The sequence below is a fragment of the Sciurus vulgaris genome (genome assembly GCF_902686455.1).
Source record: "Sciurus vulgaris genome assembly, chromosome: 7".
Classification (NCBI taxonomy): Eukaryota; Metazoa; Chordata; class Mammalia; order Rodentia; family Sciuridae; genus Sciurus; species Sciurus vulgaris.
The window spans coordinates 132,612,065-132,629,191 of record NC_136467.1 but is presented as its reverse complement, the minus strand read 5'-3'; the positions used below and the strand labels follow the sequence as shown (position 1 = coordinate 132,629,191).

Genomic DNA, 17,127 nt, shown 5'->3' with positions numbered 1-17,127 from the left:
AGATCAGGAACTTGCCCCAAGGTGACAGTAGTAAGTAGCATGTGCATTTGAGATCATGGTGTAAGTCTTCCTGTGTCCACCTGGTCCCCTTTCAGGTAATGGCTCAGATGTTATCATAGGACTGTTATTAGTATGTGATGTTCCATCATTCTTTTCAAAGCCAGTGCAAAGTATCATACAAGCATTCCACTAAAATTCCAACTTCTAATGAACATTGTGTGAAGCCAGCACAACGAGAGTACTGTCAAAGACAAATAGTTCCAATTAATCATGCCACAGTCACATTTGATGCTGTGTCTGGGTTGTTTGCTGCTATCCTGCATTATGTGCAAATTCAACTGCTAAGGAATTTCTGTGCCACCTACAAGTAGATGAGAGTCAAAATGGATTACATGGTGCAAACATATAGATCATGAGATTTAGAAAGAAAAGTTAGTGTATTTTTTCTTGTTCTATGTCTTTTAGTCAACTACTAATGTTTTTATTTTAAAAAATTAACCCCTGAAATATGTGTACTGCTTTTCATGACAAAATGTTCCTTCCCACTGAATTCTAAGCTCCTTTAGGGCTAGAGAGTGGGGGTTGCATCTGTTTTGCTTACTTTGGGATATCACCACCTGGAGGTACCTATCACATATTAGACGCACAAATATTGAAGAATGAGATATTATAATCTTGGTATCTCACAGAGTTGGCAGTTGTCTGGAAAGTAAATTGAGTTCTCTGAGGTCATATAAGTAGTATATAGGTAAGCCAGAATTTAGATTCCAAGTATCCTTTCTGTCACTTACTTCTGTGAACTTAAAGGTAATTGTCAACCATCAATACTAATAATATTACAATTAGAATAAATACAGTGGAAAGGGAAATAATGTATACCATCCAAATTAACCGCAATATGGTCCTCTGACACAATCATAGACCCTTTGAAGATAGTGCCATCACCAAAAATCGTATTCTGGTTCTGTCTCCAGGTGTGAAAACCAAGGTCCTTTGAAATTCACATTACACTTCATTCTGCCTCCTACTTAGGCCTTGGATATTTGTTATAACAGATGCATGTACAACTTCCTGGCATCATCTGTGTCTTTCTTAGGTAACATCTTCCTCAGCATTTCTGTCTTTCTTTTTTCATCCAGTTCTCTCATTGAAGGAAGAGGTCAGTTAGTGCCCATGAGACCATAGTGAAGACCCAGCCTCACTTTCCCAAGCCCGAGCATGGTCTCAGTCACCTCTCAGTGTTTGGATTTCCATTCTTTCACTGTGGCTTCCACATACAATAGTCCTTTGGTCTCTGGAGGTGGGGGAATTGATTCTAGGATCCCCTACAGATGACAGCATTTACTGATGCTCAAGGCCCATATACTTTAAATAGTCTCTAGATATCTTATAATACCTAATACAGAATACATGCTATGCCGAGAGTTGCTGTATTGTATTGTTTAGGAATAATTGTCCCAACCAGCATGACCAAACTCTTGGGTTCAGGGAGGAGCAAAGGGGGATTGGAAAATAAAGATTCACAGACACAGATCTTGGAGATTAAGCTGGGATCAGGTGGAGCTCTACTCTCCGATGGAGATGCAGATCTAAAGAGTTGCATCAGCAACCTTTATTTATATACATCTCATTCTCATTATCAGGTTAAAGACTATGCAACCATTATTCTTTGTATTCAGGAAAGTTACAGAAACTAGGACAACCTATGTAGCTTTTCAATAGTTACAGTTCACAGTTGCAAAGTGCTGTTAGAAAGTCCATTGTTAAAAGTTACTATAAGACAGGCAGGAACTGAAGAAGCAGAGCTGCTGAAACATCGTAGTTGTCTAGAATAAGAATTCCTTCCTTCCTGGGAGCTGTGTGCCTGAGATCAAGATCAGAGCTGATAGGACTCTTGCACAGAGCCTGCTCATGCAGGGCATTGCCACAGCAGCTAGGCATCCTGTGCCTTGGCACAGAAACATTCCCAGGCACCGGGCATACCACAGCCATGAGGTCATCAGAGACCCCCAATCTCAGTCACTCCTCTCCCATCTCTGTCACTGCTCTTCACAAATAATGACAAATGAAAAGTATGTACACATCCATATTTTTTTTTTTTTGGTATTTTCAATCTACCATTGATTGAGTTTGTAGATGCAGAGCCTATTGAAAAAGAGGACCAACTGTACTTTTGTCTATCCAGTTGGAAAAGTACATTACCACCTTATTGCTAGCCGTATTTACCACCAGGTGGAGTGCCACATGGAGCAAGTGAGCTAGGGGACCAGCAGCACCTGGCTTTAGGTACAGGTCTTTGAAAGAATTGATATCCTCCCATTGTCAGATTTTGAGCTTTTTAAAACAGAAAACTCAGTGGGCAATTAAAACCAAGAGGTTTTTCAGAGGTTAGTCTTTTAAGATTGTGTCTTCTCACTGTGGATTCCTGAGTGCGTGCAAGGAAGGTGAAAGAGTGGAGTATATGGCACAACTGGTTAGGCTGCTTGCTACCCAGCTGTGGTCGGAGCGTAGAAAGAAAGGATTCAGAATTCTTATCTTAGAAGAGTACAGCGATCTTATGAGTTTCCCAAACACAGATACTGCCTGGTTTCTAGCCCTTTGCCTAGACTTTCTCTACCCCTACTCCAGTACTGTTTTTTAACCAATTAAGAATGTCACAAAATAAAGACAGCAAGTAAAGATCTTTCACTTAACTTATTTTATTAACTTATTTTATTTAACTTATTTTAAATCAGTATAAAGAATTTTTTTGCAATGTCAGGCACATTCTTATAACCATCTTGTACATATCCGCTACATGCAATATAAACACACATATAAACACAGTAAATTGAAGTCAAACTTGTAATAACTAAGCACATTGGGATCCTCTGCATGAAGGACCTAATTCCTGACTGCCCCTGATGTGTACTTAATGGTGCCACTATGTAGTGAGTCTCAGTAAATTACAATTAATGAATAAATGAAAACTTTTAGTCACTCCTTTAGAATGAACAACAGTGTTACTCCAACAGGCAATAAAAAAATACTTCTGTATTTAACACATTGGGTAGGGTTTTATGGAGTGAGGCAATCTTTTATATTTTAAATATTTTATTGTTGTAACTCCAGCATTGCCTGGGGGGGAAATAAATGATGCTTTATGAAGTTCCTCATCAAGCTGGTGTGCCTTTTTTTAGAGGTCTTTGTTTTCATTTTGTCTGACCCTTACTGGCCTGCCTTGAAGTCTGAGTAGGAGCCCTGTTTTGTCCATTCTTGGAACCATATATTTCCCCTTCACTTTTCCCAATATCACCACTTACCCTTGAAGCAGTTGTCACTTGTGTGGGGGGAGAAAGTATTTCCTCTTTTTCTCTCCTGTCTGTAATGAAAAAATCTCCAAGAAATCCAAAGTTCTCTAACTTATACAAAGTGCTTCCTACAATACATTATTATCCATGTGGTCAACCTAAAATGGGAAGCTTGATTGTTTTAAAAATTTTCTATCAGAAATATGGTTCTTTTGGTTAAGAGGTTTTTTCAAATTTTCTCTCAGAAATATGGTTCTTTTGCTTTTATTCTTATAATTCACAGCTAAGTCTTTAGAATTGCATTGACTAATTTAGTTTTGTCCCTTTTAAAGGGTGTTTTATTAGTAATGCTTAGTCTAATGTTTTTTACCAGGAAATGTTTCTCCTATTAAGGTCAGAGTGGGAGTTGAGTTCATAGCATATGATGTCACAAAGCATGTGATATTTTCTTGGTTGATTCTGAATTTCATTTTTGACTTTTTAGTCACCACTGTGGCCCCCTTGTCATTTACATTTAAGAATTTTAAGAATTAAAAATTACCTTCATATTTCTAGGCACCACTGCTAGAACACCAAGAACCTCCTGACATTCGTTCTTGTAGTGCCATTAATAGGACCCTGATTTTCATCAAGTCTGGAGACCCTTGGTTCCTTACCTAGTATTGTGCTTATAGTATTAGTGACTTACATGTTAGATACACAGATATATAAATATATATGAACTAATCTTTCCCAGGAATTGCAGTTAAAAGGCAATAGACATGAGACAGTGATAACAGACTTTGGAGCCAGAGCAGGCTTCCATGCACCCCATACTAATTCTGTGAGAGAGTGGGTATCAGAGTAGGCCAGGACCCCTGGTGCCCTCAATGCAGTAGGGAACAGCGTAAGGAAACTCTCTTTGGTGTGACTTTCCTTGACAGGAAGAATGCTGATCTGGTCCCCCAAGTTTGTTTATTTACCCCTTCACGTACAATAGACTCCTTGTGTCTTCTGTCCTACCTCCCACATAAAACTTCTTCCCTTACAATTATCCTTTTTTTCTCAGGAAGAATCAATTTCTGGATTACATGTAATTACTCTTCACTCAGCTATTTCAGCGATCCTATCAGCAACATCTGAACCTTCATATTATACAGAAATACATATGAAATTGGCTTTTCAAAAGAAACACAGTGTACTTATTTTTACACCATAGTATATGGCAAAATCAAAATCCAGATATGTATTCAAAGTCTACAAATGCCAATTCAAAACATTGATTTTAGTTCATGGTCTCTGTCTCAGCTTTCCTAAATATTCAGAAGTGTGTATAACAAACGTTCTGAGAGATCATCCTTAATGCCATTGCTGGTAATATTCATGATTTTGCATACAGAACATTTTTTCTTATGTAGTGGAAGTATTCTCAGGGTGTGCAGTTAATTCTGGGTGTACGTTCTAAAATAGTCCATCTAAATGAAAGGTTTTTGGAGTTACAATAAAATAGCATTTTGTTCTTGTGTATTTTCTAGAAAAATAATAATCATGAAAGCTGTTAAGGAGCCATGTGAATACCTGTCTCATGCATTATCCCCTTTAATCCACATTATAGCATGACAAGAGAGGGTACACTTTTTATACTCATTTGATAGAAAACTGGGGCTCACTGTCTTCTCTCCAAAAGCCACAGCTATTAGGTGTTGAAACTGGGGTTTGATTCAAAATAGATTAACTTTAGACCCTGTACTCATAAATCTGGTGAGTACTACTATTGAGTAAAGCAGTGCTCTTTGATCCTGTACCTAGAATCAGAAATCTTTATTTTGTCCAGGCATAAACTTGCTTTACAGAATCAGATTTAGTGTGGTTTTGTGAGAATTTTCTCCTCAGAGTGATTCCTTAAGATTAGAATAGTCAGTCTGCATAATAATTCAAATTTTACCTTTGAAAGTTAAGTGCTATGATATTTAACATATATCTTATAAGCCTTAATAAAATCTACCTTCTGTCCTGTGTATTATTATTCATGTGTTTGTGAAGAAATAGGACATTTATTAAAAATTTTAATTTTGAGGTCAAATTACCAGTAGTTGATAGAAAACATATAGTGATAGAAATGAAAAACAGTGAAAGAAAACTTCTAATATAACCTTTTTTTAAAAAATGACCTGTTTGAAAATAGTCCTTTCACCATTTGGTTCTCAAAAGGAAATTGATAGTGTGGCATTACTTTCTGTTTCTCCTCAGAACACTGTAACGCAGCATGCTGCACAGTGCACACTGGTGCCAGCAGGGGAGAGGACTGGCTTGTGTTCCCACTAAATGCTTTTTCACCTCCCCCTTCTTGATTTCAGGTGTCAGAAACTACTTAAAAGAAGCATTGGTGAATATAATTGCTGTGCATGCAGAGGTAAGCTGTCATTAGATGTTCCTAAGAAAAGTGGATGACTAGGAAAAAAAAGAGAGTGGAAAATTTGATGATTTTAAATGGTGATATCTTTTCTTCCCCTTCAGGTATCTTGGATATAAATGAAATAAAGCTGAGCTCTGTGTGTGTGTTGTGTGTGTGTGTGTGTATCTTTTTTCGAAATTATATGTTTTCTCTGACAACTAAAACTAAATTCAGTAATATTGGAAGTTCCAGATAAATAGAATGGGAAAAGTATTTTTCCTTTAAAGAATGTTAAGTTCCTTAACTTGGAAATTTAATTATTCTTTGGTTAGCCAAAATAAAAATAAACATTTATGTTTCATTCATGTTGCAGTATGAGCTCACATAGTGCTGGAGATTTCAGAAAAGCAGAAGTTTGTCAGAAAGACATACTCCCAGGGGAATCTGATGTTAGAATGAGGCAGATAGTCTCAATAGTGTAGGTACTGGGAAACGTTGCTGCTTCTGGTTCACACAGAAGCTTGCCCTCCCTTGAAGTGTTACCCTCTAAAGCTTCATGTTAACATCTTTAGTTGGGGAAGAGAGCCCTTTTGAGGAACATTGAGCTACCACCATTGTACCACAGCTGCCACCATTGTCACCACTGTGATGACCTGTTCTCGTTCAGTAGTTTCATAGTCCATTACTCACTGCTTCACCAACACTTTCAGGGTGGCTGTGGCTCACAGACTGATGGGAAGCCAGATAAAATGGGGCAGAGCAAAGAGGTTACCATTAGATAATTACCACTGTTGCTCAAGAGCCTCCTCACCTGTATGTATCCAAATGGGTGTTTCTAGGTTTATACTTGCCTCCTCTATCCAGAAGTATCTCAGACGATTGAGGAAAACTTGAAAAAAAAAAAAAAAAAGGGGAAGCATATAACTTTCTCTAAAAATAAGGCTTATATGATATAACACAGGCAGGAATTTATCACATTTGAGATTTTATGAAGACTATAAGAAAGCTCTTATTAGCTTCCTTTAAAATTAAAACAAATGAAACATTGTAGAAATATTTTGGTGGCAGGTGAGCAATAAAGCTGGGAATCTTGTCCAATGCATAATAGAGGACCCAGCACGTAGGGTTGTTTGTCATGTTCTAAGGAGTTTAACCCAGGGTTGTTTTTGTTTTGTTTTGTTGAGTCTGGTATCACTCCTGTTATCCAGGCTGGAATCAATCTCCTTGGCATAAGTGATCCTCCTACCTCAGCCTCCCAAGTAGCTGGAATTACAGGCATGCATCACCATATAGGGCTCAGTGATTATTTAAACAATGGCAAAATATTTATCCAGTGTATTTTCTAATTTCTTCCTTAGAAATTGTTTCTTGTGAAAGGGGTAGGAAGAGAAAAAACTTCAATCAAATTTTAGTTTATCAGTATCAACAATAACTTTCAAAATTATAATTGCCTATATTATATTTTTAAATAGGATTATTAAAAATATGACTTAGAGCTGGGTTTAGTGAGGCAGGAAAATTATAAATTCGATGCCAGCCTAGGCAATTTAGCAAGACCCTGTCTCAAAATAAAAAATAAGGAAAGAACTGGGGAATATAGCTCAGTGGTAAGAGCCCCTCTGGGTTTAAATTCCACTACCAAAAGTAATAAGTAAGTAAGAAAACTTAGGGGGTTTTGTTGTTGTTTTGCATGTTGTTTTGATTTTAACAAATTCAGGCTAGGAAAAGCCCCAGAGTGCATTATTTTTTTCTTATTTTAAATCTCCCATCAGGTGTTTACTATTTCCAAAGAATTGGTGCCTCGGGTACTGTCCAAGGTGGTAGAAGCAGTTTCTGAAGAGCTAAGTCGACTGATGCAGTGTGTTTCTTCCTTCAGCAAAAATGGAGCATTACAGGTACCAAAAATTCAATTTCATGTTGAAATTTTATTTTTATTTAAAATATGTAAATGTATTTTAACTCGTCCATCTCATGACATACAGGTAGATTTTTTTCAAATGTTTCTACTAATTGCAGATACATCATATTTCTTACATGAGCCATATCCATTGAGGCATTGTGAGTTCAAGTTTCTGTTTCAGTCATTAGAGCAAAACCTTAAACACTATCGTTTTAAAATTATCTGAATGCAGATCACTTCAAACTTTTGTGATTTTTTTAATTTTATAGGTGCCTTCATTGTATTCAATTTCATAGAAAAAATGTAGCAACTTATTTATAAGTCATTTCAAAGCATTCAATGCAGTATACATAGAAAGCACTAATAGCTGTCTCATATTTCATTGATTTATGTCCTACTTGTTTAATTTTATAATTACAACAAATACAACTGCTCTAAACAAATCAGTTGATTCTTGGTGTGCATGTAAAACAACTTCAAGGAGATCAGATATACAGGCCTATGGGAGAGAAGCTCCCTACTATGAGCTTTTTGTGTACCTGGAGCATTGGGAGGGTATTATAGAAAAACAGTGGCAGAGTATTTCTGTCTAGAGACCTGTTACCATTTCTGTCTTCATTGAAATTTTTGTCTCCAAGAAAGACAGGATTATAATTTTTTTTTTTTTTTTTTTTTTTTTTTTTTTTTTTTTTTGGTAACAGATTGAGTTCTAACAGTATGTTCTTGGCTATCAAAAAAAAAAACAAAACAAAACAAAAAAACTCCTATAGTTTTGGGGTTTTGAATTGGTGAATATTCTTGATGTGTGGAAAAGCACAGTACACACAATGGTCTCAATCACAGAGACTGGGGTGTTTATGTATGTGTACACAGGACCCTGGAAGGACACATCCTACTGAGCTGTTTGTGACCTGATTACTTTTATCTTTGTTTATGTTTTTGTTTCCTGTAATACACATACTAACTTTCAAAAAATAAAAGCAATTTTAAAAACCTGAAAGGAAAAAAAATAGCAGTTGCAGGCTGGGTTTGTGACTGAGTGGTAGGGGTCCTGGATTCCATCTTCAGCACATGCACACTCACCAAAAGACAAAACAAAACAATGGCAGTTCTCCTACTAATGGCTGAGAAAGCTTCTCTCAGGCCAGCCTTCTAAAGATAATGTTGTAAATGTGAATAAGATCTAATTGGTTAAAATTTACAAACAATAAAACACCTGAAGACACAAGAGACCAGCTATAAGTGAGTGAACAGATTCTTGAGGAAATGGCACATAAATGAATTCCCCAATTTTTATGGATTTTAGCCTGACAGTAGGCCCAGGGGTACCAAAAACTCCAATCCAAAATCTGTTCTTTCTGGTTTAAAGAATAGGCTTTGGGGCAGCCCCACCAAGAGAAAAGTGAGGGAAGTATCCCAGAGAGCAAGAAAGCAAGTGCCACAGATTCTGTATTCACATTTCCTAAATTCTGTTTAGCCTTTTAAACTCAACTCTAACCAGCCTAGCTAAGGCTGGAAAAACTGAAGTAAGAATGGAACTGCTACCCAAGAGCCAAGTGTGCTTAGTTTGAATCCAGATAAGTTAATTGCACTCTAGAACAAAAATTCAACTCTTTAGTGACATATTATAGAATCCGAAGTTTCTACAACAAAACATTCACAATGTCTAGGATACAAATTCAAAATTAATTAAAATTGACAAAACAGGAAAGCGTAACACAAAGAAAAAAAATCAACAGACCAACCATAAGATGATCAAGTTGTTGGAATTAGCAGACGAGAATTTTAAAGCAGCTATGTGCAGTGATATAAAGGAGAATATGCTCATAATGAACCAATAGGTGTGAAATATCAGCAGTTACTCTAAAAAAGGAATTAAATGGAAATTTTGGAATGGAAAAATAAAAGTGAATGAATTTTTAAAAATCTACTAGATAGGAATAGCACACACAAAAAATTGGAAAAAATAAAAAGAACTCCAGGAATTCCTGGGACAGTGTCGAAGGTTTAGCATGCATGTAATTAGATTTGAAGGACAATTAGCACTGAAAGGATGCCAGGGAAATGAAAGTTCAGATTGCAGAAAGACACCAGTAGACATCCACCAAGATGAAGAAAATTAAAGAGTAACATTACCAAGTGTTGGCAAGAATGTGGAGGAACTGGAACTCACACATTGCAGGGAATATAAATCACTACAACTCTGGGGAAAGGTCTTGCAATTTTTTTTAAAACTAAACATATGAATATCTTATGACCCAGCCATTTCAACTTTGATGACTAGAACTAAAAATATATGTCTCAAAAATAAATAAATAAATAGATAAAATTTAAAAAGCATGTACGAATACTCATAGAAGTTTTATTCAAAATAACCCTAAACAGGAAACTGCCCAGGTGTCCATAGTGTCCATCAACAGAATAAACAAACTGCAGTATGTTTGTACAACCAAATGCCCTTTAGCATTAAAGAGAAAAAAACTACTGATGAATCTCAGGAACATTGTGCTGAATTCAGTACATCAAGTAAAGTTAATATGACTATACAGGTAGTCACTATCAAATTCTTTAGAAGTCAGTGCATTTGAAAATTTTCATAATAAATTTTTTTGGGGAAAAGAATAGACAACACTTGTTAATTTGGTTAGAGGGAAATCTGTTACAAAAACTTATACTACATTAACATTTGCTACCAATTTTCCCTAAAAATTGGATTTATCAGCCATTTGATATTATAGTATAAGTTGAAAGATCAGGATTATTATAATGGTCGCATTATGGAAGATCATTAGTAGATAAATTGTGTAGTATTGAAGGAAGATTCAGTAGCTACTGTGGCCCTCAGCAGTCTTAGAATAATAACAAAAGTTTGCCCTCTGTGCAAATTACCTCTGCAGTCCATTTACTCAGTGACTAAACCCCACAGACATACAGTAGGCAAAGGTTGGGGAGAGATATTAACATCAGATGGAGAGGTTTTTTTTTTTTTTTTTTTGAGATGCACATGTCAGACTACTGGCTACTATAACTGTTCTACTCTCTGACATTATGAATCCTTCTTAGGGAGTGGGCCAGGCATTTTATATTTTGAAAAAGTTGAAGTCAGTCTAAACTCCCCACTTCACCCTTTCCTGTTAAGAATGACTGTTAGACCTCCCTTCTCTGGAGTAGGTATCTTAGATAGGATGGGACAATATCTAGAACCTTCCCCAGAGCCAGAAGAGAGTGAGTTTGGCTGTTATTTTAGAGAGGCATTTTCTGGCTTACAATTATATATGTATTATTTAAGTAGCTATAACTTTTATAATTGTCATAATTCATAGGTTAATTGAAATACCCTATCACTTTGATTGAATAAAATATCTACCTGAAGATTAGTTTTACAGCATTTTAATCTATCTCCTAAGATATTCAGCTAAACATTCTACCATATTTTTTTTCTCTTTGATATTTTCCTCTAGGCCTGTAGTTTTTTTTTTGTTTGTTTTTGTTGTTGTTGTTTTGTTGTTGTTTTTTGCCTATACTAGAATTTAAGCAGTAGAGACAAAAATTATCATAAATGCACTCTAGTTTTACAAGCTCTGCAAAATGAAGCCAAACAAGTGCTTTCCAAACAGAAAGTCACTGAATAAAATGTATCTTATATAAATTAATTATGCCTTTTGCTATCCTTTTACATTTCTTACACTCCTGAGAATAGGGTTTTTTCTTTTAAATGTCCCCCAACCCCACTGTTGAGACAGAGAAGTTAGAGAATGCAGTGCAAGGATGCACTGTTCTGGAGCTCCAGGGAATCCTGGCTTATGTGTCAGGTCACACATTTTTACCTTGTATAGAAGTGAACCCTAGGTTGGGTTCTTTCTTTTTCTTCTTTTTCTTTCTTTCTTTCTTTTCTTCTTTCTTTCTTTTTCTTTCTTTCTTCTTTCTTTCTTTCTTTCTTTCTTTCTTTCTTTCTTTTCTTTCTTTTTCTTTCTTTCTTTTTTCTTTCTTTGTTTTTTTTTGTTTGTTTCATGCAAATATATTCATGCAGTTTACCTATTATATGAAAAGAATACACAATACACAATTTGGTGATTTTTAGTGTATCTGAAGAGTAGCCCAGTCATCAGCATAATCAATATTCATCACTTCCCAAAAAAAAACCCCAGATTCATTAGCCATCACTCCCACCATTTTTTTATGTCTCCTTCCCCACCACAGACAGCCAACAACTTTCTACCTCTACGATTTATGTGTTCTGAAACTTTCATATAAATGTATATGGCATGCATTGTCTCACACACGAGCTTTTGGGGAATACTTCATTTCAAAACCATAACAACTCTATTTTCTACTAAGAGTTTTATAGTTTTCTCTCCTACATTTGGGTCTACCATTTATTTTTAGTTAATTTTTATACTAAAGAAGAAATTCAACCTCATTATTTTGCATGTGAATATCCAGTTGTCCCAGCATTATTTGTTAAAGAAACTCTTCTTTCTCCACTGAATGGTCTTGGTACCATGTTGAAAACCAATTGTTCATAAATGTAATGGTTTATTCAGTCCCTCAGTTCAGTTCCTTTCATCTCTGTGCCTGTCATGTGCTGATACCACACTGACTTGATTGCTGAAGCTCAGTAGTAAGTTTGAAATCAGAAAGTATGAATACTCCAAATGTATTAATGTTTTTCAGGATTGTTTTGGCTGTTTTATGTCCCTTACACTTCCATATGAATCTTAGGATCAATTTGTTAATTTCCATTTTTAAGAAAGCACAGTTGTGATTTTAATAGGGATTGCATTAAATCTGTAGAGCGCAGCTTAGCTTTTGAGAGGAGACAGTGTGCCTGGAAGGGCATAGGCTGAGGAAGCAAGCCCTGTGACTTCCCCCACTGTGGGGGAGGGGCCCCTCAGGGCCACTGTCTCAGAGTTTCCTTCCTGTCACCACCAGACTATCAGGCAAATTACAAGTCAGATAGTAAATACTGATTGCTGGAAAATCATTGCATGGTTTGTACTTTTCATGTGAGGTATCAAGCTCCTTGTCTGTACATAACCATACTTGACTCAAGTTAATTTTGGCTAAAAGAAGATCTTTTTGTACAATTTCTTTATACAGATTTTAGAAAGTCTTTTTGCAATTAATTGTCACCATACCCACCCTGTCCTATGGTTAGTAGACTGGAGAAACTGTTCCCCTCGGTACTTGTACATATTTGATAATCAACACAACTTCCTATTGTGTCTCTGTCCTTTTTTTATCTTTAGGCAAGACTTGAAATCTGTGCTTTGAGGGATACTGTGGCCATTTACCTGACACCTGAAAGCAAGTAAGATGTTAAGTGTTCTCATGTGGCTCTATTTTTTAAAAAAAAGGTTGTTTTACTAGTATGTTATGTCCTTTGTAAAGATGGCTGCTTAAAAGCTCATAAACTTGTGATAAAGCTTATATTTGATCAATTTTTTAGCTAAACAGTATAAGCCTACAATAAGCCAAGTACTCTCCAGATCACTTCTTTGTAGTACAAAATAAAGGGAAGGGGCTAAATATAATTTATGCATTTCATTCATTACTGATAAATCTTACTATCATAAATAATATAGCAGAGAATTACATACTTCTTAAAAAAGAAGAGAATAAGAATTGAGGTTTCTTCTATTCATAGTAGATTAGAAGGACAGCTCAAGTGTTGTAAATATCAGCATAAAAGGAAGCCTTGTGGTTTCTCTGCAAAATTTTGTAGTGGAAATTTTATGATAATTTTTAGCTGTTTTGAATGAAAGTCAGGATTTCCTACCATTGAAATATCAGTAGATGAAGTGAAACAGAGCTAGTATTTGCCCTTACAAAATTATTTACCACACTCGCAATATTACCTAGGAAATACTGGATTACTGTGACTGAGAAGCCAAGTTGTATGCAAATCAAATATTTAAGGGCACTGTAATATACTTATTTATTCATTTATCATGTTGGTAAGATGGCTTATGCCATCATTCTTACTGACATCATTATACCTGAAAAGACTTAAAATTTTTTTTCTTAATAAATGAAGTTAGCTTCTTATTCCTGATGTCATGGCTTACCGAAATTCATTTCTAGAAGGACTCTCATGTTCATGTATAACCACACCTCTTCCCCAACCATCATGTTTTTTTTCTGCTCCAAGTGCTAGATGAGAGCCAACCCCTAGTCCACATCTGCTGGTTATGAGTACCTATTCTCCCCATGAGCATAACTTTACAGAGCCCAAGTTCCTCATCTAGAAAAGAAGATAATACAGGTTTTGAGTACCTTTATCCAAGTGCTTGGGATTGGAAGCGTGTTGGATTTAGAATTGTTTTTTTATTTTGTAATAATTTTCATATCCATAATGAGGTATCATAGGGATGAGAACCCAAGTCTAAACCTGATATTCATTTGTTTATATATACTTTAAACACAGCCTGATAAGTAATTTATATATTTTTTTAATATTTTGCACTTTGTGGCATAATGTTGGTGCTAAAAGTTTCAAATTCTGTGGGTATGTTGATATCAGATTTTTTGGACTGGGGATGCTCAATCTGCACTCCCCCCAGGACAAAGTTTTGAGAAGATTAAATAAGAAAATGTATCAAGTTACCTTCAAAACTGTTAGTGTCTCTACAAATAATAGGTAGTATAAACTTTTATTATCATTATCCATCATTATATTTCACAGTGATAATGAAGAAACAATAGTATTACATTTTCTCTCAATTTTTTTTTAGAAGAGGTTTATAAGAACAAGATGATGATGGAGATAATATGCAGTTGCCTTCCCATCATCCAAGGAAAGAGGAGAAACCAGTTAACTTTGGGGAAGGCTATGAGTGTGCCAATAAGCACCCCTTCCAGTCCCTACCCGTCTCTTCCAGTACAAACAAAGGATTCCAGTGCCCATTTTTATGACTTTATTGGAAACTTTTCTTTCTCTTTACATGTTTCTGTAACACCCTACCCCTTGTTTAAGAAACGTGCTCAAAAAACGTACTTAGTGGTAGATGATGAGGGATGTTTTATAATACAACATTCACCGACCAACCTTAAAATAGTAAACAATTAATTATTTCCTCACTGAGTCACTAGAGATTTGAAAAGCCTCAGAACTGTTCCCTAGTGAACAGTCCCATGTTAGTACCAACTATTTTCCCTCCCCTAACATGTTTTTTCATTTGTTCAGTGATTTTTCTGACATTTTCTACTTGAAAAAGTTAAGCATATCAAGCTGGGTTTGCAGTAGCCCAATGCCCTGTAATCCCAGGAGACTTGAGAGGCTGAGGCAGGAGGATCACAAATTTCAAAACCAGCTCTCAGCAACTCTTAAGGGGACCCCTGTCTCAAAATAAGAAAAAAAAGGGCTGGGGGTTGGATTTCTGGTAAAGTGTCCCTAGGCTCAATTTCCTGAGCTAGTACCCAAAAAAAAAGTTCAAGCACACCAAAATAGGTGGGTTTTTAAATGTATTCCTTTTACCCTTTTCATAAAGAAATGATACTATATTTTAAAGTATATAAACATCTATCCCATTTTCCTCCAGATTTTAAATATAATAGCTAAATCCTATGAAGACCATCTTTATATGACTGTAACTCAAGCCTTATTACCATTGCAATACGATAAGTGTCCTTGCTTGTGTAATATTTTACAAGCTTATTCCCATTTCTTTGTAGTTCTTTCCTCTTGTACCTGATACTTTATCTGTAGTTCAGTTTTGAAAAAAAAAAAAAAAGATCGTTTTTTAGAACCTGTCCACACTAAGCCCGCATCTCCCATGACGTGTTCCTTGTTCAGGTGATGTCTCATTTCCCAGTTGAGTCTTTCTGACCCTGCTCCTTCAAAGCCTCCATCTAGTAACCATGGCCTCACTTTTGCTTTTTACTTTTCTTTTCTGTTTTTCACTTTTACTTTTTCTCATATTTCCACTTGCTTCACGGCCTATATTAGTTTCTCTATGTTTAAGAATTTTTAAGTGATCCTCTAATTGATATCCCTCAGAACTCTGAATTGTTTGGGCTTTCAGTGTATCCTTCTGTTCCAGGTCTAGTTTTTAAACAGGCCCTGGAAGCCCTGCCTCAGATTACAAGTGGAGCAGATAAGAAGTAAGTTCTCTGTGCTTGTCTTCAGAAGCTAGTTAGCTGTATTGAACAAGGTTTTGTTATCCAAAGATTCTTTAAAAGTTGATGCTGCTGCTGATACGGAATTTAAGGAGGAGTAGTATTTATTAGCTGCACCAAGTTACCTGTACCTTGCTTGTCTTCCAAGTGATGGAATAAGTTAAGACTTTTATTTTAGGTTTAAGATAATTTAGAAATTAAGTTTTTTTCTAGTTTTAAGTGACTGAAAATGTTAAAGAAATCTTACTTATTCTATGTAATATATTATTGGCTTATATATTTAAGACTATAATAAAGAGGGCAGAATAGTAAAATGCCCAGAACTTGGTGATTTTTTTTTTCTTATACCAGCTTCGTTGATTGATTGTTTCTGTTCTTAGGAATAATAGATAGTGATTTTTTCAGCTTCTTTCTAAAAACAACAGCAGAAGGCAGAGTCGGGCAAGCTGTCTCTTTGCATGTTTACTTGGGTTGCTAGGCCATCCTCACTGTCAGACTGTGAAATAGTGTCTCCTCCCTGCAGGTTACTGGAAGAGCTGCTGAACAAGTTCAAGAGCAGTATGCACTTGCAGCTTACCTGTTTCCAAGCTGCTTCTTCAACCATGATGAAAACATAAATACCTGCAAAAAAAAAGGGCAGCTCAGAAAGATAACAAGTAATAAGACTATTCTCTTTCCTAAGTGCCCTAAAGGTATTTGGTGTGTATGAAGCACTGAGTTTGCAATTTCTTTATCCCCCCATCAACTTGGAAGCTTAGAAAAGATGTTAATGTATGTTTTATCTCAACCAAAATGACACTATTTGAAATGCCCCAAGCAGTAATTTTTTTTTTTACCTTTTTTTTTTTTTTTTTGTTTTTTATGTTCTGTTAATAAGGTCCTATGTGACTATTTGGCTTTTTTTTTTTTTTTTTTTTTTTTTTCCCACTGAGCTAAATGTTTCCTGGTGAGTGTTCTGGGAGGAGCAGCTTCTTTAGGGAATGTTTTTGAGATGGTACATGGTGTGTCTGAAAGCATTTCTCCCATGTATCATTAACTAGACTTTTAATGTCAGTGGTTTATAAGACTCATGAAGAGATTGATAAGAAATTTAGAAAATATAGCTAGACATCTTTGTGAACTTATCCTAAACTGCCGCAGCTGCTACTTTAAAACCTTATTTCATACAAATGACTCTATATCTCCTAAATCAAGTGAGTTTGGGGGGAATTCGTGGTCTTCATTAAAAAATTATGTAATCAGGATATCTTATTGTGGTTCATGAATTAACTTCCATTTTGTGTCCAACTTTTATTTTTTCATAGTACTAAATATCCAGCACCTTTTGCAAATTTCTTCTTGTTGTTCTCATCACTGTTTTTGATTTGATTGTGTGTGAGTGTCACTTAGCTTCAGCATGTTGCTGGTCCCTGAGGACCTTTGTGTTATCTCTCATGGAATGTGGA

At 35.7% G+C, this 17,127-nt stretch overlaps 1 protein-coding gene across 1 annotated transcript in view; it reads left to right on the top strand.

Annotated features, from left to right (window-relative positions):
* EXOC2 (exocyst complex component 2) overlaps positions 1-16,515 on the top strand; it is a 219,401-nt gene extending 202,886 nt beyond the window's left edge. The window contains 6 exon segments of the mRNA XM_079147307.1: positions 5,627-5,682; positions 7,437-7,559; positions 12,814-12,875; positions 15,607-15,613; positions 15,615-15,667; positions 16,206-16,515. Of these exon segments, the coding sequence (XP_079003433.1) occupies positions 5,627-5,682; positions 7,437-7,559; positions 12,814-12,875; positions 15,607-15,613; positions 15,615-15,667; positions 16,206-16,299 (395 nt within the window). The 3' untranslated portion in view covers positions 16,300-16,515.
* The last annotated feature ends 612 nt before the right edge of the window (positions 16,516-17,127 follow it).